This window comes from Gopherus flavomarginatus, chromosome 1 (assembly GCF_025201925.1).
Source record: "Gopherus flavomarginatus isolate rGopFla2 chromosome 1, rGopFla2.mat.asm, whole genome shotgun sequence".
NCBI classification, from domain to species: Eukaryota; Metazoa; Chordata; order Testudines; family Testudinidae; genus Gopherus; species Gopherus flavomarginatus.
Window position 1 is genome coordinate 205,652,763 of NC_066617.1, and position 21,089 is coordinate 205,673,851.

The window sequence follows — 21,089 nt, forward strand, 5'->3', positions numbered from 1 at the left end:
ATAAAGCAGACACGAGGCTTAGCTGTTTAGACTGGCGTGATCCAGGTGTGCAAAACCTCCGCCTGTAGGCAATCATAGCTGTAGGAGCCAAATCAACTCTTAACCACTCAATGAAAATAAAGGATGGGCAATTGTGTTGCAGTAAAAACAGTGTATAGATGTGAAATTAATGTGAAGGGTATATCACAGTGCAAAATTTCCACCTGCCTGCTAGGTTTCTCCTGAGGTTTTTTCTTCTATTTGAATTTAAAAGCTTCTGTACAAACAAAACCCAAAGTAACTTTAAATTCTTTTCAGTGTATTTTTCCTTTCCAGACTAGGCAGGTACAAAAAGAAAATTAAGGCTGCAGTTTGTTTTCCTCTTGACTGAGGGAAATGGTACTCTATATGGGCCAGAGCCAAAGCCCACTGAAGTCAATGGGAGTCTTTTATTTGAATTAATACTATTTATGCACACAGGGCCTGATGCAACAATCCTTGCATTGAGTAATACCATACACTGTGAGTCACCCCACACTGAGTGTATTTGAGAAGTTAGGTACTACTCTATGGGCCAAATGCTCAGCTGGTGTAAATCAGGCAAATCATCATAGTTCTGTTGCATCAACTCAAAATTATTTAAATCAGCTGAGGTTTTGGCCCAATATGAGTAAGGGTGGGAGGGTCCACTCATCTGAATAGAGATGTCAGGAGTGGGCTTTTATATGAGAAACCCTGATGAAAATTACCTAGGGCCATAAAGCCTTTTGGGAATTTTCAGGACCAACAAAGTGTTAATGATGTTAATGAATGAATCTCATTGACTACAACTTCAGATGAAATTAAATTATTTCTTCCCAGACCGAGTAGTTAAAAGTTTTCTCTACTTACCTATGAATAACATTCAGAATTTTTAATGGCTTATACTGTTTATATAGAAAACTACATAGTTTTAATCCAGTGGTTTAGGGAAAAAATAATAGCTTCCCACAGTAGTGCACTTACAGGGTCCTAGCCCAACATGAACATGCTTTTTATATTAACAGTATACTGGAGATTCTTGTGTTTTCCAAGAATCTGCCACAGTCTAATTCAGGCTGAACTGCCAAAAATAGCCAGGATTGGTTTACCCTATAATTACAAAAGATAGAATAATTTTTGTAAACAGTTTCACAGTATATCAGTAATGTTTCAATTTCTTCCCCCTGCCCTCCCCCCAGACTTATGGCTTTTTAGAATCAGTAAAATGATTTGTTAGGGAGACAGTGAGGTCTTCTAAATAGCTGCCAGTCTGGTACACTGAAGAAAATGTTGTGCACTAAAAGGGCCAGATATATAGGGGAGAAACTTATATACTCCTAATATTAAAACAGAAATGCCTATTCAGTTTTTTGCATCCCAATATTTCTAGAATTATGTATCTAAACCTACATTAATTACACATCTATGTACATTATTTAGAAGTTATTTACTACAGTACTTTTGTACATGCTGGGTTTATTACTAAATGTAAAGAGAGAGTAATTACATAAGGCATATATACAGTATCCTGTTGAACTGCAGCTCTTTCTGCTCACCTTAGTCTTAAAGCTGCAATGCCCATTTTCATTGGAGGCATCACATCCTGTTTATGAAACTGTCTTGAAATATATAAAAATTAGAGCCAAGGCCCACGGTATTAACAACATTAATCACAGTCTTTCCTTTTATTATCCCAGATACTGAGTTTTGCCCTCCCCCTTTTTTTTGGTTCCTTTTTAAACACACCTGTGGTCATAAACTATCCAGAGGAAATATGCAATTATTGGAAGGGCAGTGATCAGAGATTTCATTGTATATAAGGGATATTGCAGCTTTAACTCATGTCTTTGCTTATATTATGAATCTGTTGATTTGTTTGGGCAGGTAGACATTTCAAACTTTAAATATTTCTTTTCTTGTCATCATCATAAAAAAGGGAAGGATCAAAAAGAAAAAAGAGGTTGTGTGGTGAACCTCTGCTGGTTCAAACTTTGGATTCATTCTCTAAGTTTGCCACGTCACCATTCCTTTCGGTTTGGTCTTCATGGTTCTTTCCCCTCTCTTCAGTTTCCAGGTCAGCATGCTGGTTTAGTTTGCTGGACACAGACCAAGTCAGGGGCAATTCTGCTCGGCTGGCCATCTCTGCCAGTTCTTTGGCACTGTAAGACGGTGTGTTGGTCTCATATGTTTCATGAAAGCTGTTGTAGTCAACTTCATAAAATCCATCCTCCAGCGTGAGGACAGGTGTAAAACGATGACCCCACAGGATCTCACTGGTTACGTAAGAACTTCGCGCTTGGCATGTCATTCCTGTAAAGAGAGAGGAAAAAAAATTGTAATATGGACTGAGTGCCCCAGAATGATTCTTCTTGTTGTAGTTTTACATAGCCTTTTGGTTGTACTTAGCACTGCATGATAGGAGCGATATGCCAGACATGTCACAAGTTCACTGCCCCTCAACAATTAAAACTAAGCAAAAATTCACTATGTGTCATTTGCCAAACTTTACCTTTATTTTTTGTGGGTATGGTCCACAGAATTCTCACATTTATTTTTCAGTTGGACTCGGGGGCGGCTCTAGGCACCAACAAAGCAAGCACCTGCTTGGGGCAGCCCATTTGCTGGGGCGGCATGGGAGCTGAGAACCAACAGGGGGCTCTGGGAGCTGTAATTCCTTGGTTAGCTCCCTGCCCATAGAGCCAGCCCTGGAGCAGGGAAAGAACTACACTTCCCAGCATTCCCTTGGCCACTACCAACTGGAAAAGAAGGAGAGGGACCTCATGCGGCAGCGTGGTGTGAGTGCTGTGAATGGTAGGGAGACCATATTTTAACATTCAAAAAACAGTACACTCCATCCTGCTACCATCTGCTCCCTCCAACTGCCCCCACAGAAACTCCAACCCATCCAACTCCCCCCCGCTCCTTGTCCCCTGATTGCCCCGTCCAGGGACCTCTACCCCTAACTGCCCCGTCAGGACCCCACCCCCCATCCAAGCCTCCCTTCTTCTTGTCGCCAACTGTCCCCTCCTGAGACCCCCCCCAATTTCCCCCCCCCAGGGCCCCACCCCCTACCTGTCCCCTGACAAACCCCTGGGACTCCCATGCCTGTCCAACTGCTGCCTGTCCCCTGACTGCCCCCCTGAACCTCTGACCTATCTAACCCCCTCTTCTCCCTGCCGCTGACTGCCCCCCAAACCTCCGCCCCATCCAACCCCCCCACTCTGTCCCTTGACTGCCCCCCCGGAACTCCCTACCCCTTCTTCAACCCCCTAGCCCCCTTACCGTGCCACTCAGACCAGCGTGTCTGGCTCCACGCAGTGCCAGACACGCTGCTGCATACATGCTGCCGTGCTCCACCGCGGACCCCAAAGTCCCCCCCACACACACACCTAGCACCTGCCTTCCAGATTTGAACACCTCAAAATTCAGGAGTGCTCAAGCTCAGTTTGAGCAGCTGCTACTTCATTTCTACCAAAATCAAATATACTGATCCACTGTAACTTGCTGTAGAAAAAGTAGGATAAAATTGAGCAAGAAATGCTTCCCAGTGGTTATTAGGACTGGAATTGCTATTTTCAACACCCTTGTTTGTTTGTTTGTTTGTTTAAAAGGAAGATAGTGATATTGCATTGGCAAATTCTCTGTAGAAAGAAAGAGTGGAACAAAAGAATAATAAAGGCACCTCAACTTTTCCTAATTTATGGAGGACAGTCTTATAATATGCATCCAGATATCCTCTAATCACACAAGCTGAAAATTGTTCCACTTTACTGCAGCTCTGTAACCATACAGGAACCAATCCTGTCAGTGTTTTGTGCACATCCAAAATTCCTGCTGAATGACCCGCCCTGGGAGTGAGTTACCAGTGACCCAGGGCTGCGGCGAAAGGAGGGTGCAGATGGGCGGGGGAGCCCACGGCTGGGGCGGCAGGATGTGTGTGTGTGTGGGCACTGGGGGAAGGGAGGAGCCCAGGGCTGGAGTGGCAGCGAGGTGGGGGAGGGCACTGGTGGGGGGGGAAGCCTAGCGCTGGGGTGTGTGTGTGTGTGTGTGTGTGTGTAGAGGCCAGGGCTGGGGCAGCAGGGGTGTGTAGGGGGGAGCCCAGGACTGGGACGGGAGGCAGCCAAAATTTTTTTTGCTTGGGGCAGCAAAAAACCTAGAGCCGGCCCTGGTTGGACATAGTCTTGAATTGCATCAGCAAATAATTCTCAGTTTGCTGAGACTAGTAATCGTATTTATTTTGTTCCCTGATGGAGGACTTTTGTAACTAACTCTGCCTAGATTAGCTGAAGAACTAATATAAAAACCTTTACTCTGGTTGAGCTGTCCACTGAGAGTCTGACCCAGGAACTGACTTTGTCTTGTCCAAAGGTTTGGGACACCCTTAAAGTTAAGTCATTCTGAACCTCAAACTGACAGTCTATTCCGAAATTGTAGCAAATCTCTCAAGCGTACATTGTGAAAATTTGTGGCATTGGATGGAAAAGACTGGGATAAACGTCTGCCTTAACTTTTCTTCACAAGACGGCTTCCACTGGGACTTTTGCCCTTTGGAATGCTGGAAGGGGCATCAACCCTGAGAAATCCTATGGATCTTGTTAAGGAAGCTTGGGGAAAGCCAAACCAAGTTCAAACTATAGTCCAGCATGTCCTCTAGATGAGGAAATGTCTGGCCACAGTGTAGAGATTTGCTCAGGAGAACCTACCTCAAATCAAACTGACCTGAGGAAGGCACTGTAATAAAGGATTAAGGGAAAGGAACATACTGATTGTGGTAAGGGACAGGAAAAAGTGTAAGGAATGGGAGATTGAAGGTTACAAAAACATTTCCCCTCCTAAAGTGGGATTATGAGGCGATGATGTAGCAGTTTCCCTTAAATTATTTCCACACTGACCATTGTTATTCAAAAACTGTGCAAACAAACAACTAATATAATATAGCAAGAAAACATATAATAAATAGCAAGATCATGTAACTGAAGAACAAAAAGTGAAACTATTTAGGAGATAATCATAGGCAATAACAAAAAAAGAGAATGTTCAGTTTGGAGATAATAAAATGCAATCATTAGGATCTCGCATTGCAACTCTGCAGCTGCTCCTGCCAGTCAAATCACTCAGAGAGTTTCAGGAAGTACATAAGCTAGTGGCTGGATATTTTGATTATTTCCAGGGATATATAAATTGCCTTAGATGAAATAATATTGCCCCTTCCCCGTTTGAGCCTTCTCTCCAAGCTCAGTCAGTGTCATTGTTGAGTTCTGAAAACATTTAGTTGACCTTTGTACTTTATCATTACTTTTTATTTTCACTTATATTGGTTGCCGGTAAAAAGACATTTACCGACACTTGCCACCCTGGTACTTCTGCAGCATTCCTCGTACTTAGGATTACAAGTAGTTGCAGCATCTCTGCTGCTGCAGAGTGGTAACTGTTGGTGAAGGCTTTCTCATCATGATTGCTGAACCTGTGGTACCCTTCCCATTTTGCCAGGGGCAGCAACAGAGGTGCCAAAATATCATGAGAGGTTGGTTTCACAGTGTTTGCTACCCAACAACAAGAAGGGGGATCCTAGAAATCTTACAAGAGATTCTGTTCTAGAGAGATTTCTACTGCAATTTCAGTCTAAAGAGCGTCTAAAACTTTTTGATAGTTTTGTGGTAAGCATCAAACCATTTGCTTATTTGAACTGAACCTCCAGGTATTTGAAGAATCACTGTCATTCATCCGTTCAAACTTCATGAAGACTCCTCTGTGAAATGAAGGGCAAAGTGTGGAGATATGTATTTTTAAATTTGTCTATTACCCAGTGAGTGAAACAGAAACCTCCCCTGTTTAGCCAAGTGAGGGGAAAAAAAGAAAGCGAGAATTTTTTTTGGTCATGGTGTGGGATGTTCTTATGAATGAAAATGAGGTTGCTTCATCTAGGTTGCCTAGGACCTTCATAGAGAAGTGAAGACCTGAAAACCAGAGACGGGTGAATGAGCAGGGAAACTGATATTCTTTAGGGTTTATCTGCTACTTTTCACTCAATCTCTTGAGTTTCTGGACTGTGTTTCTGGTCCTTCAGAAGTATGAGCTCTTGGAGATTCTGGGTCAAATTTTGAAAGCAGGGTAAAAATTAATCCACAAAAATATCTGCAAACAAAAGAACCTGCTTAAATGAAAATGGCCAATTTTTATGAAAAAAAGAAATGGAGAAGTTATACACGCAGATACCCCTTTTATATATGCAAAATCTTGTTTTTTCAGGCAAACATGCATTTTTGTGGTCTACACAACTTTGAATGTGTGGCCCTGTAGTAGGGTGATCATATTTTCCAAAGGAAAAATGGGACACCACATGGGGCTGGTCCAAGACACTCACCCAAGCCCTGCCTCCCGCCCCCCACAAGGCTGTTGCTGGTTGCTCCAGCCCTGCCCCTAACCCCCAGGCTGTTTCTGGTCACTCCAACACTGCTTCCCCTTCCTGTGCTGGGGTGGCATCACCACTCTCTCCCCCATGTTCCTCAGCACCACACCCCACTTTTTGACAACTGTCAAGAGCAAATGGGACAAATGCCCATTTTTGCGCAAAAAAAAAAAAAAAAAAAGACTGCTGCGACAGGGTTTAAAAAAGGGACTGTCTCAGCCAAAATGGGACATATGACCACCCTACGCTGTACCATTTAATGTATCTAAACCGATCTCTATGGTAGTTGTGTGTTTAAACTATAATATTTGACTGTTTACTGACATTTGTTTCAAATCATGAGATAGCAAGTGAGGCAGTAAGATTATGCCACTACTACTTCTGCTTCACAACATTACCACCTTGGGCCCCAACCCTGCAATGAGCTCTGCACTGGCAGATCCCCAATGCCTACATAGAGCCTTATTGACTTCCATTAGGCTCTGAATGGGTTAAGCCTTGGTTTTTACGCTGATAGCAGCACAAGTTTCAACTGGAAATGCTGCTCTGCACTTTCCAACCCTAAACTGCTTTTCGTGTATGTGGCTACCAGGGTCTTCCCCAATGACAGCTGTGCTTTTCAGTGGTAGGCAATTCCTGTATATGGTTTGCAACACATTTAAGGGCCCTTTGGCGTGAAGGGTGCAAGTTATTAATAGTAAAATGTGTGCTGACTAGCAGACTCTCTATTCGTGATAGGATACAGAAACAAGAGGGGGAAAGCATGTGTACTTGGCTTCATCAGCTATGCAGATCAGATGAACCAGGCTGACTGTGGTGAGTAATTCTGTTGTTCTGTTTACACATTGTGGAGTGACCGCTGAATTGGAAAGGTAACAAAGACCTAATATAAGGAAATGAAATAAAATAAACAAATACAGTTGCATAACTGAAGAACCAAAATCTGCAGCTATCTACAGAAAACACTAGTGAGCAAAGATAGAGTTGAATGATTAAAGTGTTCTGCTCATAAAAGCATGTGGAACAAAAGTGGAGCTGATTGCGGGATGGCCATAGGAGGAGAGTTACTCTTGCGTTCCTTGGTATACAATGTATTTAACTGATCTGGTCGATGATAATTTTCCAGGTGTCATCTTCTATCTCAGACCACTGCTTAATGAGCTACAGTATCATTCTCAGACTTTCTCTTGAATCCCCTCTCTTTCCCATGTTTTCATCTTAGGGCAAGTCTACACTACAGCGCTACATTAGCACAACCGCACCGGTGCTGCTGCGCCACTGTAATGTGTCTGGTGAAGATGTGCTATGCCAACGGGAGAGAGTTCTCCCATTGGAATGATTACTCCACCTCGGTGAGAAGTGCTGGTGTGGAAAGGGTGAAACTTGGGGGTGTGTGTGTGTATGTGTGTGCACATTTTCACCTTTGAGCAATGTAAGTTAGATCAACTTACGTGGTAGTGTAGACCTGCCTGTAGTTGTCCTGATGTGTCCACTCACATTAGGTGTCTACGGATATGGGTTCAAAGCATAGCAATCTTCTCATGTACAGCAAATGTCATTCTGGGATATATTAGCAGGAGTGTTGTAAGCAAGACACAAGAAATAATTTTTCCCCTCTACTCCTCACGGATAAAGCCTCACCTGGAGTATTGTGTTCAGTTCTGTATGCCACATTTCAGGAAAGATATGGACAAATGGGAGAAAGTCCAGAGAAGAGCAACAAAAATAATGAAAGGTCTACAAAACATGACCTATGAGGGAAAACTGAAAAAATTGAGTTTGTTTAGTTTGGAGAAGAGAAGACTGAGGGGGGACATGATACCTATTTTCAAGTACATAAAAGATTGTTACAAGGAGGGAGGTGAAAAGTTGTTTTCCTTAACCTCTGAGGATAGGAGAAGCAGCAATGGGCTTAAATTGCAGCAAGGGCAGTTTAGGTTGAACATTAGGAAAAACTTCCTAACTGTCAGGGTAGTTAAGCACTGGAACAAATTGCCTAGGGAGGTTGTAGAATGTTTGTCATCGGAGGTTTTTTCGAACAGGTTAGACAAACACCTTTCAAGGATGGTCTAGTTATTATGTAGTCCTGCCTTGAGTGCAGAGGACTGGACTAGATGACCTCTCGAGGTCCCTTCCAATCCTACACTTCTATAATTCTGTGAGTCAAGCGGTTGCATCTGGATCTGAAGAAGTGAAGGGAAGAAAAGTCTCCATCAGGAGTTGGAGACCATCTGTGTATTCTTGGTAGGAACTGGAACATAGGCAGTCTTGCCTAATGGGCAGAGAAGGTGTCAGGTCTAGTGGGCAGAACAGGCATACAGGTTGGAGAATGGAAGATGAAGTCAGAGCCAGAGTCAACTGCCAAATACCGGAACCAAGGGGTTGTCAGACTCAGGACCAGGAATCGATGCTGAGGACTGGAGTCAGGATTAAATACGAATGCCAGAGCCCAGGGTTAAGCCAGAATCAGAAGTCAGAGCTGGGGTCAGATACCAAGTGCCAGGGTCAAGGGCTGAGCCAAAGGTTTGGAGTCAGGATTGGTAGCCGATGGTCAGGAGCAAGATGAAAGAGCAGGAACCGAAGAGAGGCAAGGAGTTGGCGTGGAGAAGAAGCAAGGTACAAGCTAGGAGTGAGGAGCTGGAATCAGGAACAGGGCTGGATCAGGATTGCAGGAGGCAGCCAAGAGTATGGTTTGATGTGGCGGCGGCAGCAGCAGGAAGTCTGCGCAATTGCTCAGACAGTCCACCTGGGTAATTTCCATGCTGAAGTAGCAGGTATAAGCCAATCAGCTAACTGCAGGCCTTGGGTGCTCCAGTAGAACTTCATGTGGGACCTGACTTTTCAGGTTTAGCGAGATGCTGCTTCACCTATCTCCCCGGTGGCAACGAGGGTGAATGAGAAATCCAGGTCCCCTACAGCCCCTGGCTCTACCCCGTACCCTCAATCTGCACAGTTCTTCCCCTTCTCTAGTGCTCTGTCCACATCTGGATTTTTTTTCTGCTTCTCCTTCTCCCTTGGGTGAGATGACCATTTTCTACAAGGGGAGAGAATTTTCTTTTATGGGGAAGCAGCCAAGGGAAAATAGTTGTGATGTTTGGAGGATTTTTGCATTTTGTCCATCATAAGGGGATGGAGCTGTTGTAGAATCTGCAGCTGATGTATTCATCCTCCTCTGCTTGCAGCATTATTCTCCTTTGGCTGCATAGTGCTATAGTCTTGGCCATCCAGTGATATGTCTGGAATAATATGGAGGCCCACGTGTGGCCATTTGAGGGCAAATTTTCAAAGGGTAAAGGCCTGTTTGTACTCAGCCAAAAATACAAGACAATATTTATGAATGCAATTTTGCACACAGACCTGTTCTTGAAGAAGTATCCCAGAACAGCAGCGAGGAAACACTTGCCGTGTCAGCTACACACACACTCACTTTTGTTATCCATTTGTTGCAATTTACGAAACACATGTAAATATTACTGTCTTGGACAGGTCATTTCACCTCTCTGTGCCGAAAATGGAGAGAATCCTGATCCACCCCACTGGGGTACTGAGACTTTTAATTAATGTTTGTAATGCTCTATAGTAGTCCCATTTATTTTAGAGGTGCAGCCCCATGAAGAAAGGCTCCTTTGGTCTGAAGAGCTGTGGCTGGCTCAGTGGCACGTATGTGGCATAGGGACAGTACTCCTCTGAGTCCCTCTTTTCTGATATCCTCCTACACTTGCCATGTTAAGAACCCAGGAAATTACATACCTCTCAAAAGAGTTTTTGTTAATAAAGTTGGTTAAATCTCTCACTACACAGACTCTTAGAATCAGGGAACGTCAGACCTTTGAACTATACCTTAATGCCCCCACAGCACTGTCCTATAGCTTGTGATAAACTCCACATCTTCACAGGGAATGTGCTGCTGCTTTAGACCAATAGAGAAACACACTAGTCACTGTACGTTAATTGCCCTCACAGTATGCCACAAAACTTTAATTGCGGCCTCATACTTGTGTCAGAAACACACAATGCATGACCCATTTGGTCAACACACAATATCTACTGATGTTGCTGAGACTGTGGGTATGTTCAGACTACCTGCAGTATTGGTGGGTAGTGATTGATTTATCGGGGATCGATATATCGTGTCTCGTTGAGACACGATATTTCGATCCCCAAACGTGCTCCCCGTCAACTCTGGAAATCCACCAGAGTGAGTGGCGGTAGCAGAGTCGACGGGGGAGCCGCGGCCATCGATCCCGCGCCGTGAGGATGGGAGGTAAATCAGAATAAGATACGTCGACTTCAGCTACGGTATTGCCGTAGCTGAAGTTGCGTATCTTACATCGAGCCCCTGCCCCCAAGTGTAGACCAGGCCTGTGTTGTGTTTTCCTGTTAGGGAGATTAATGTCGTCACTCCTTGGGTTAATTTGCTTTCCTTTTTGTATTGTGCTCATTTGCTCCTTCAGTGTCCCATTTGCGTTCTGCATTGAAATTTGTTCAATAGAAAACCCCTGTATGCTCCGTGACTAGGGTGACCAGAAGCAAATGTGAAAAATGGGGACGGGGATGGGCAGTAATAGGAACCTATATATGAAAAAGACCCCAAAATTGGGACTGTCCCTATGAAATCAGGACATCTGGTCACCCTATCTGTGACAGACCCAGTCCAGTTGGGTGCAGGAGTCTGGTAGAAGGAAAATATACTGAACACTGGATGAATAGTTTTCTGTTCCCTGAGTGACCAGGGCAGGGGCTGCCCGAGAGCAGTCAGGAAGATGCTAGAAGCAGTGAAGTCAGGCAGACTCCATAAGACACCTGGAACCAATTAAGAACTGATTAGAAGCAATCAAGGGAAACAGGCTAATCAGATCACCTGAAGCCCATTTAGAACTGGCTGAGACTAGTTTAAAAAGAAGCTCCTCAGAGAGGCCGGCTGGTAGAAGCTGGGAGTAAGAAGATGTGTTGTAGGAAGACTGGGAGAAAGAAGGTGCTCAGTGAAAGATCCGGGAGGACAAGCATGGTCAGGTACCAAGGGGGGGGCTAGGAGGCTCCATTTGGGGAAGTAGCCCAGGGAAGGGCTATAGCTCCGGTAGTATAGGAAAACTACCTGTTGCTGGTGCCATTAGGGTCCCTCTGGAACCCAGAGAAGAGGGCTGGCCCGGGTTTCCCATAACCCTCCCCACACCTCTGCAAAAATGCTCCCTGAGTAGGAAGATGGGCTAAAGAGGGCTCTTACACCAAACCCATTGGTTGGCTGATGATGGAGGATCAGTAAGCTGTAACCCTTGCCTCTAGGAGGGGAGAGAAGCTACACTGAGGGTCACAGCAAACCTCTGAGGCAAGCCCTAACTGCCTAGAAGCGCAGGACCTCCCGAGGCAAAGCTGGAGCTCTGCTACAGGTCATATAAAGTAAGTAATATGCCCTCTAAAATACACTGAAGAAATACTATTGCATTTTAAGTACTCTCCATTTCCCCCTGCTCTTTCTTTATGGTCATTCTTAATGCAAGTGCGATCTTTTGCCCCAGATGCCAAGATCTGAACTAGCTAAAACGAATGTGACATTCACAGAAGCATGACTTTCATCAGCAGACTAACAATCACAATTCAGAAGAGCTGGTGTAAGCTGTTAGGAAATAATTTAGAAAAGTTGTCGGAGACAGGCTGCTGTGATTATATAATCTACATCTTTGTGGGCCATATGCTACTTCTGCTTCGCAAACACCAAGGGGATTTATGCATCTGGATTGAGGGCTTAGAAAGTGTTCCTAGTTGCTGAACTGTAATAGTTTGGGAATGTGCTACCTCCCAAACCAAGCCAATGAAAATGTTTTTATAAAGCTTTTCGATAAACATCAATCTTATTAAAAAATGAGACATTATTTTGTGCCCAGTTGGAGTAACTTGTACATACTTAAACATGATAGACATATGGTTAGCACTTTACAATTTTTTATTATTTGTAAAATTCATCAAAGTAACATGGCTTATAAATCATGTCCTCCATTCAGCAAAGTAACTATATATTTTGAATCAAGTTTTACTCTGTCACACTGCGGTGCTACTATATAACGTGTATGTTTATTGTTACCCCTTTATCAAGCAAGAGCAGATTTTGGGGTTCTCTGGGTTGGCTTCTTGGATGCAGAAACTGGTGACATGGAATCCGGGTACTTTCTCCTGTGTCCTTGAAGGGAGACAACTCCCTTTTTACTACCCTTCTATAGAGATATCGCTGCCTTGGGATTCTGTGTTTCCCTAGGGTCTCACAACTCTAAATTACTTCTTTTTCTCTTTCACCCTAAGTTTACACCTGAGAAGCTCCTCTACCTCAAAGCCTCTCATCTGGGACCACATGGTTAAAAATCAGTCTGGGTATCAACTCACCTTTTGAAAGTAGCTACTTTGCAATATAAAAATAACCCTGAGACCTTTAACTGCCAGACAAAGGAACGTGCTCTAACCCACATTGTTTCGATAATGTGTGGGTGAGTATTTATATGTTAATGACCCCCAATGGACAAGCCACTAGCACCTTTTGGCATATCCATATATCTGTAAGTATGTGGGTATGTCTACAATGTAAACTGTAAACTAAAATCATGCTATGTATAAAATCTGTGGGTCTGACTTTTCAGAGGCTGAGCATCTGTAGCTCCTATTGACTTCAAATGGAATTGTGACTGTTCAGCAATCAGGCCCTGTATCTATATCTGTATCCCTTCATATACAGATAAAATTATTCTATGGTCATGGCTCCCCAGTTAAGTTTATGAGCCAGGGTGCGTTATGATCTATTTAGTAGAACTGGTCAGAACAATTCCAATGAAACATATATATTTTTTTGGTCAGAATCTGCTAATTTGTTGACATCAAAACATTCTGTGGAGATGTGTTGACGAAGTGCCAGAGGACCCTGCCTGGTTTCCTGGCAGCTTGCATGCCCACATCCAGGGTCCATTGCTGCAGGGCTGGGAACACCAGAGCTTCCAGGTCTGCAGCTCTCATGGAGTATGCCAGGAACACTACCTTGGAGTTGGGGCTTCCAGTTTCCATGGCTGTGTCACAGCCCCACCATGCTGACTGTCCCAGAGCCAGGGCTCTACCCCCTTTTTAGGGCAAATTTCAAAGTTGTTGTTTGCTACGAATAGGAATGAAACCAAATGAAGAAATATCAAAGTCCTCTTCCCAGCTCAAATATGAAATGTTAATGTCTCTTCCCTTTCCCTATCTAATTAAAACATCTTCAGAACTAGAATGCAGGCTATTTTTGAAGCAAATAAGTTGAAATAAAGCAAAGTTATTAACAATTGGGGTGTGTGTGTGTGTGTGTGTGAGAGAGAGAGAGAGAGAGAGAGAAACAGACAGACAGACATCTGAGTGCTCTCTAATGTCTAGTTAGAGCTTTAAGAGACCAAAACAAAAAGTTACTTCTACTGCTGGCAGCAATTGGTAGTTCTACTTTAGTACAGGTGGGAGAGGCATTTTGAGACATAAGGAGCAGGGTTCTAGTCCTAGGAATTGTATGGTTTATTCAGCAGTGGTATAATTTATTGGTAGTAATGGAGTTGTTGCATGATGGCATTAAAAATTATTGTGGTTTGAAATTTTGACGACTGTCCAATTTTAATGGGGTCTCTCCTCGGTGGGTGATAACAGGGGTCCTGGGAGAATCTTTTTTGCTCAATATTAGTCAGATTTTTTTTAATAAATGAGGAAATCAAGAGACCAAAATAATTAACTTTAAATTAATTGAAATTAAAATGGGTAGCTAAAATGTAAAAGGAATGTTTAGAGTCCATAAAATTCCTGGGTTGAAAATGGCTGGACATGTCCAACGGAGAATTCCCCCTATGCAGGGGAATTTTCTGCCAGCACAAATCTGGTGGAGGCAGCTCTGTAGCCTCCTGCACCAGCTGTCCCTCTCTACCACCCTCTATCTCCTGGTATAGCAAGAGGAGAGGGGATGTACCAGAGTGTGGTACAATGGAGGAGAGTTCTACTTCGTCCAGTTCTCCAATGGTCTAAATCAGAACTACTTTCCTGCAGCTCTCACTTATACTGGGGCCAGGTGACTTCAGACCAAGGAGTTTCAACCACAGCCCGACATCTCCCCCAATTTAGTGAGTCTGAGCTCTGATCAGAAATAGGAGAATCTGCTTCATGGCCTTCAGAAGCTGTAGTGCTTATGATATAAGATTATCCCTATTAGATGAGTTAATTGAGGCAGATCTTAAGCTAGCATAAATTTTTGTAGCTCTATTGGCTTCAGTGGAGCTAGGTCAATGTCATTACTGTGCCAAGGGTGTTCCAGGCTTGGTTCAAAGACTCCGATCCAGGCCTTTCCCCCCCTGCCCCCGGTGCTACAAAAAAACCAAACCAAAATCAGAAATGCCAGCATTATCACCACAAAGTACTTTTACAAAGGGACTTTCCTAGCCTTCTTTGGATCAATCTCATTAATTATCTCATCCCACACTATCTGCCTTGCTTCCAAGTTCTCTATAGAACAGGGGTAGTCAATAGGCAGACCATGGGCCAAATCTGGTCAGCCAGATGCTTTTGAATGGACCCCAAAATATTTTTATTTAGTTATTATATTTATTTTATTTTATTTTCTCTGGCATCTGGATCTTGACTATACTTTGATCAAAAAATCTGGACCTTGACAAAAAAAACTAATTGACTCTGTAGTGATCTGGTGTGGCGCCCCCCCGGCCAGAGGAGGAAGAGCCCAGCCGGAGGCCAGAGTGAGCGGAGCTATGGAGCTCTGAGCCCGCCCCTCAAAGGGTCAGGTGGCGACCCGGAACTATAAAATCCGGCCCTCAGAGCTCAGTCAGGCCCCAGCAGCCGGAGCTAGCAGACGTCCCTCAGGGAGCTCGAGACTGGGAACCCCCTGTGATCCAGGGCAGCCGCTCAGGCTGGCCTGAGCTCCCTCTGGCCTGCTACCCGGAAGAGCTGCCGGAGCCTCCCCGACCCCGCTACCTGGAAGAGCTGCTGGAGCACCCTTGCACCTGCTACACGGAGGACCTGCCGGAGCTCCCTCGTGCCCGCTACCCGGAGGAACTGCCAGAGCTACCTTGGGCTGACTATCCGGAGGAGTTGCTGGACCTACCACCCAGCCCCAGCAGTGACGAGCCCATGCTCCTGGACCCGGCAGAGGCCGACATTAGGACCCAGGTAGGCCCCGAGGGGGAGTACGGAAGTAGCCCAGGGGCAGCCGACCCCAGTCTGGCTGCAGCCTTACCAGAGCCAATGTCAGTGTGTTGCGGCCAGGATCCCCACTGACTGAGCAGCGGATCCTTAGCCGCCGCTAGGGCCCCGGGCTGGGACGCAGTGGAGTGGGAGGGCCTGCATCCCCCCTGCCACCCAACTCCTGGGTGGCAGACTCCCCGTCTCCCTGGCCTAGGAAGGCCAAAGCCTATTGGAACCGCTGTTGTTGCTCAGCCCTGCCCAAGGGCCTGAGCTGCTGACTCAGTGTTTGTTGCCCACCCTGACCTAGGGCCGGTCCTGAACTGCTAGTGTTGTTCAGCCCTGCCCAAGGGCCTGAGCCTACTGACGCAGGGTTTGTTGCCCCTGCCCTGACCAAGAGCCAGGGTCTAATGAGTATTGTTGCTCAGCCCTGCCCTGGGCCTGAGCCCCCTTGCCCCACGGAGCAGGCAATTGCCGCGAGGACCGCCGGGCTATTTCCCCGGACCCACCGGGCTGTAGTGTGCTGGTGTGGCTCCCCTCCTCCCCCTGGAGAGGGTCGAACCCCGGCTGCGCTTGTTCACAGACTCCCTTGGCTGTAGAAATAACTGCCATATCTCTTAACCGTTTCTGCCCTATGGACATTCTTAGATAGGTCTTGATTAATTTTAGCTTGCTGAAACTCGTTCCATTAGCAGCCATGGTTACAGGCAGACAGCAAAAAATATGCAGTGCTGTTTCTGTGTTAGGGAAGTTTGCATCTAAAGACCTTTTGTGAATGTAGGTAAGGAGATCAGTGGACACCTTCATCCTTGAAGATTTGCTTGCAAAAATTGGTGAAGGGCTCAATCTCATTATCAAAATTCTCAGAGTTTAAATCCTCAGGATAGCTGGTTGCTAAATTTTCTCTCTCTTGTTAGGTCTTCACTGCTGAGACTTTTCAGTTTCTTGCTTGCCAGAAAAACGAAGTTTCCTTCAGCTCCATTGTACTTATGCATCCTGTCATCCAATATTGTGTCTAAGATGGCGTTGGCAACTTTTCATTCAAAATCTTTGTCAGGATCTGATGAATTTTTGTCCTTTGCAAGTTTGCCTGGCATTAATTTTATCCTTTGAGATCATTTGCCTTTGAACTGCATGGATATTCCTAATGTTTCAGACTGTGATGCAGCAGCTTCCTTACATGCAACGAATCCAGAAGAAGACCATAAGCATCTCAAAGACCACTAAGTGAACTGCGAGCCATTTGAATGCCAAGATCCAGGCTCTGCAATTTTTTTGGCTCATAATGTTAAGGTTTGATAGGATACTACATCTCAGCCAAAACTGCAAATGAAAACTCTGAAATGTTCACTTGCAAGCTACCAGCTTCCGACGTAAGTTTTTGCGTAAGATTGTGTGAAATCTTCATCTTATCTAAAGCATCAAGAACACCCTTAATCTGATTTTTGTAGTGGATGGATTGCCTCTGCCTCTGCTGACCATGTTGTCGTGCTGTGGCATTTTAATGTAAGGCTAATATGCTTTTTCAGCACATTCCAACAACCAATGGAAGTGGAAGAAAGGCTAGACGATATTTGAACAATTCCAAAAAATAGAACAACTTGGGGAACAGCTGTGGTGGCTGCTTCTTCGAAAAGTTTCAGTGAGTGGGCAGCACCTGGGACAAAAGATGCATACTGATTTACGTGCTGAATTCAATTTTGAACACCTTTGTATGCTGCAGCCATGTTAGCTCTATTGTCATAACTTTGTCCCCTTCAATCAGCCATCTTTAAACCGTCTTTTTTCAGCTTCTCTAAAATAACCTCCTATTTTGGTGTGGATAGCAATGAAACCGATGAAGCTCTGGTTTTCAACATACCTTAACACCTGACACATTTGCTTGCATTCCACACCTGTCCCAAACATAATAGAGAAGTATTTAGCTTTCCTCACTTTGTCAAAAATAGTCTGCCATACTTTTCTTGCGATGCTACTGAACATTTTGAATTTGATTTGATAAGTGTCACCATTGTGACACCAACCTTAATAGCTTCCACGTGATCTCTCAATACACTATCATACCTTGCAAGCACTTCAAGTAAATCAAAAAAATTACCATTATGAGGCCTGTCTAATTTCTCGTCTGAGTCAAAAGCTATACATCTCTCACCTAAGCCCAGAAAAACATCCAAGAGATGATGCAAAATATTGTTTCTTGTATTGCACAATTGACAAAAGCATACAACTTTCTTTCTACTGTCCTGCAAGTTCCATCCAGTGAGCAATTGTCTTTGTGTGTTCTGCCGAACATTCATGTTTGGCATACTTGATCACTATAGTTGAAAAAGTTAGTGAACCCAGTTTTACGGTTTGGAAAGGAAGATGAGGAATTTAGCTGGAAGAGCAAACGGAACAGAAGGAGAAAAGAATCTAATTGTACATCAACCAAGATCGCTAGTGTAATTCTCCATTTGGAATTTTGACAAAGAAGCATGATTTTAATAGTTGCCTTCTTTTGTATTCTCTAGGTGAAAAATCTTGTTTTAAATTAACAATGGGACTGTTTTCTACTAAAAAACAGCAAATAGAATCCATCACTTGTGGCCAAGTAGCCGGATCTGCCTTGTCAGTGTCAAAATTCTGCCCCCGTTTTCAGGAATCAAACTGCGTTCAGTGCCCATATTCATAACAGTTGCCGTAGCAACCAATGGCCAACTTTCTGCCCTGGAATCAGAGACTCTAGGACCCAAAAATTCAATTCCAAGGTCTGTGTTGGAATCAGAGACTCCAGCACCCAACAAGCCTGACAAACCCAAATCAAAATCCTCATTAGCTAAGGAAGGCCCAGTAGCAAAAGTAGCAGAAACAACTGTGGGTTATTCACCAGGAACATGGCTGAACTTTGCAAGTTTTGAGAAACTCTGTAGCCCACTCCTACTTTTCTGATCTTCTTTTTTATGGGCCTCCTGCAGTTTGTGCTGTTGAGCCCCTCTCTTGTGTTTATAGGTATTCTGGTGGAAATCAAGGTTGACCATAAGAATTCACTCACCAAGCTTGTCACGAATGAATTGCTAGGCTTGAAGTGACTGCAGGGTGGGTGAAAGATCTAATTAATATCTCTGTGAAACTCTGAGAGAAATCCAGTTGAAAAGTCATAACATTTCTCTGAAACTCAGAGCTATACCAGGTGTAGTAAATGAGCCAGAGCTCAGGAATGAGAATAAGGTCAATTGTGGTCAAGTGAAGGGAGCAGTTACAGAGAAGGCTAGGACCCCGTGCCAAAGTAAAAGCATGACAAGTAAGTAATCAACAAAAAATGGGGCCCTTTATGGGCCCAGTTCCACCGGAACCTTTTGAACACCCTTTTGCAAGGCCCTAGCCAATGTACATCAGTTGAGGATCTGGCTGGCAGGGAAGGAAGAGGGAGAGAGACACCATTGCTGTAATTATTATATAGTGGGAGACCCTCCAATACTATGGTGATGTGCACCAGTGTAAGAACCTAAAAAGACATGGATAGAACGTTGTTTTTAGTGTGCAACATAATACATTTATTTATTGCTCAAGATTTCCCTTCATGTTTGTTTCATTCATTTACATGGTGAGCATTTTTAATTAATTGTGATGCTCCTTTGTATATGTTTTAATTTTAGGGAGCAACCTTAGCTTAAAGTTAATAAGATAGTTTTGGTCTCTTTATTTTATATGCACATGGAGAACATGGAACCACAGCCAAACATTAAATAAGAAGTAGATTGCTGGGTCAACTACCTGTAAAGTAAAATTAATTGCTGTGTTACGTCTTTGCAGTTTTAAAATGGTCTTTATAGTTCAGTTATAGCTCTGTGTTGTGTAAGCAGAGTAATAAAAGTTGCAAGTAATAAAAGTTCTGTGAGAGAAACGCACTGTTTTAGATACATTCCCTATTGCCTTCCCTTTCCTGACTCATAAGTCAAAACATTGTGGAGACAGTTGATGCTTCGAATCTTGGCCTTGGTTACTGTGAGTAGCCCAAGTCAATTCTTGTGCAAGGGGACCAGGTTTGCGTGAGCCAGCCAAGATGATATGCAAAGGTGGTTGTTTTTTTGGTTCAGATAGGCACACAGAGCTCGCTTTGAAGTCATTGGGAACAGTGTGTGTATCTAAAACCAATATTATTTAGTTATTGCACGTATATGACCTCCAATGCTGTACAACCAGAGGGCCTTTAATGTATTTGTCCTCTGACAGAGAGGATAAGCAACAGAGACTAAGTGACTTGCCTATGATCACATGGGAAGTCTGTGGCAGAGCCAGGAATTGAAAACCACCTCTCCCAAGTTCCAGGGTTAGCACCTTTTCCACCTGCCTCTCAATATATATAAATGTGTTTAGAAACTATCTGAAAGATTAAATAAAACAGTGTGACTGACTTTGCTCCGTCTGTCAGAACATTAAAAAAGGATAGTGTTTCAGTAGATGGTTAGCACTTTGTCTCACAGCCAGCATTCAAGGTTTGCTTAAGCTTAGCATGTACTCAGTGCAGTCTACAGAAAATGACAACATGGGATATAATAGTTCCCTAGGGCCATTATTCACAATGTGGGCGAAGTTACAAACCAGCCCCTTGACTGATTAGGATCAATAACAAAGCTGACATTGGGTCCAGATTCGTCCGAGTTGAAAAGTGGCACATACGCAGTTAGTTGGGATTACATTTTGTTTGTACCGTCTATTGGTATTTAGGCTTGTCTCTCAGCACTGGTTTACAATGCTGCAGATTTCAGTGTGGTGACCTACTGTGACTTGACACATTTCCTCACAGCAGGCCTAAAGGAAGATTTCACACCCATGCACACAATAATGTGTTGTCACGCTGCCCCACTGTATATGAGTGTACTTTATGTGGTAGGAGATGGCAAATGCAAAATCATAAGACGTAGAAAAGGCTAGAAAAAAATTGTTACTGTGGAATCCTGGAACACAAACTTTGTGGCCAAGGTGCCACGAACTTCAGCACCAGTTCAATCTTTGTTTTCGTGGCCTTTTTAGTGGGGACTGGTCTCTGTCTTTTTCATTTCATATTTAGTGTCTGTGATAAAGCATATTCCACTAGGTAGCTGTTTCAAAATGAAATCAGGATGCCCTGATTTTGAGTCCTGATTTTATGATATTATGAATGCCACATACAGGGGCTGCCAGTTTCTTACTGCATCTTTTTGGTTGGCAGTGGTCACAGAATCAAAAAGATGAGAGGCTGACTTTGATTGAGATACCCTGCATCTGAATGAAACCACCTTCTTGGGTGTACAAAATTGCCAGGACATTTAATGAGAATAGCCCCATTTAAACTGTCCACTAGAAAGGTGGCTTTCCAATTTAAGTTGACTCCATCTGTAGTGTGAGACTTTCACTTAATAATGTGGGGCCAGATTCTCTGTCAGTGTAATGGGTTCAGCTCCAGGGAATTCAGAAGTTTCACTCATTTATAGCAAAACAGAATTTGGTTCAGAGTCCCTGACCATGTGCTGAGACTTCC

The 21,089-nt window shown here is 44.0% G+C and overlaps 1 protein-coding gene across 3 annotated transcripts in view; it reads right to left on the minus strand.

Moving 5' to 3' along the window:
• Positions 1–377: 377 nt before the first annotated feature.
• KCNJ6 (potassium inwardly rectifying channel subfamily J member 6) overlaps positions 378–21,089 on the minus strand; it is a 260,310-nt gene continuing 239,598 nt past the window's right edge. For all 3 annotated transcript variants that reach the window (XM_050916506.1, XM_050916497.1, XM_050916517.1), the window contains one exon: positions 378–2,310. In XM_050916506.1, the coding sequence (XP_050772463.1) occupies positions 1,985–2,310 (326 nt within the window). In that variant the 3' untranslated portion in view covers positions 378–1,984. The remainder of the gene's footprint in view (positions 2,311–21,089) is intronic.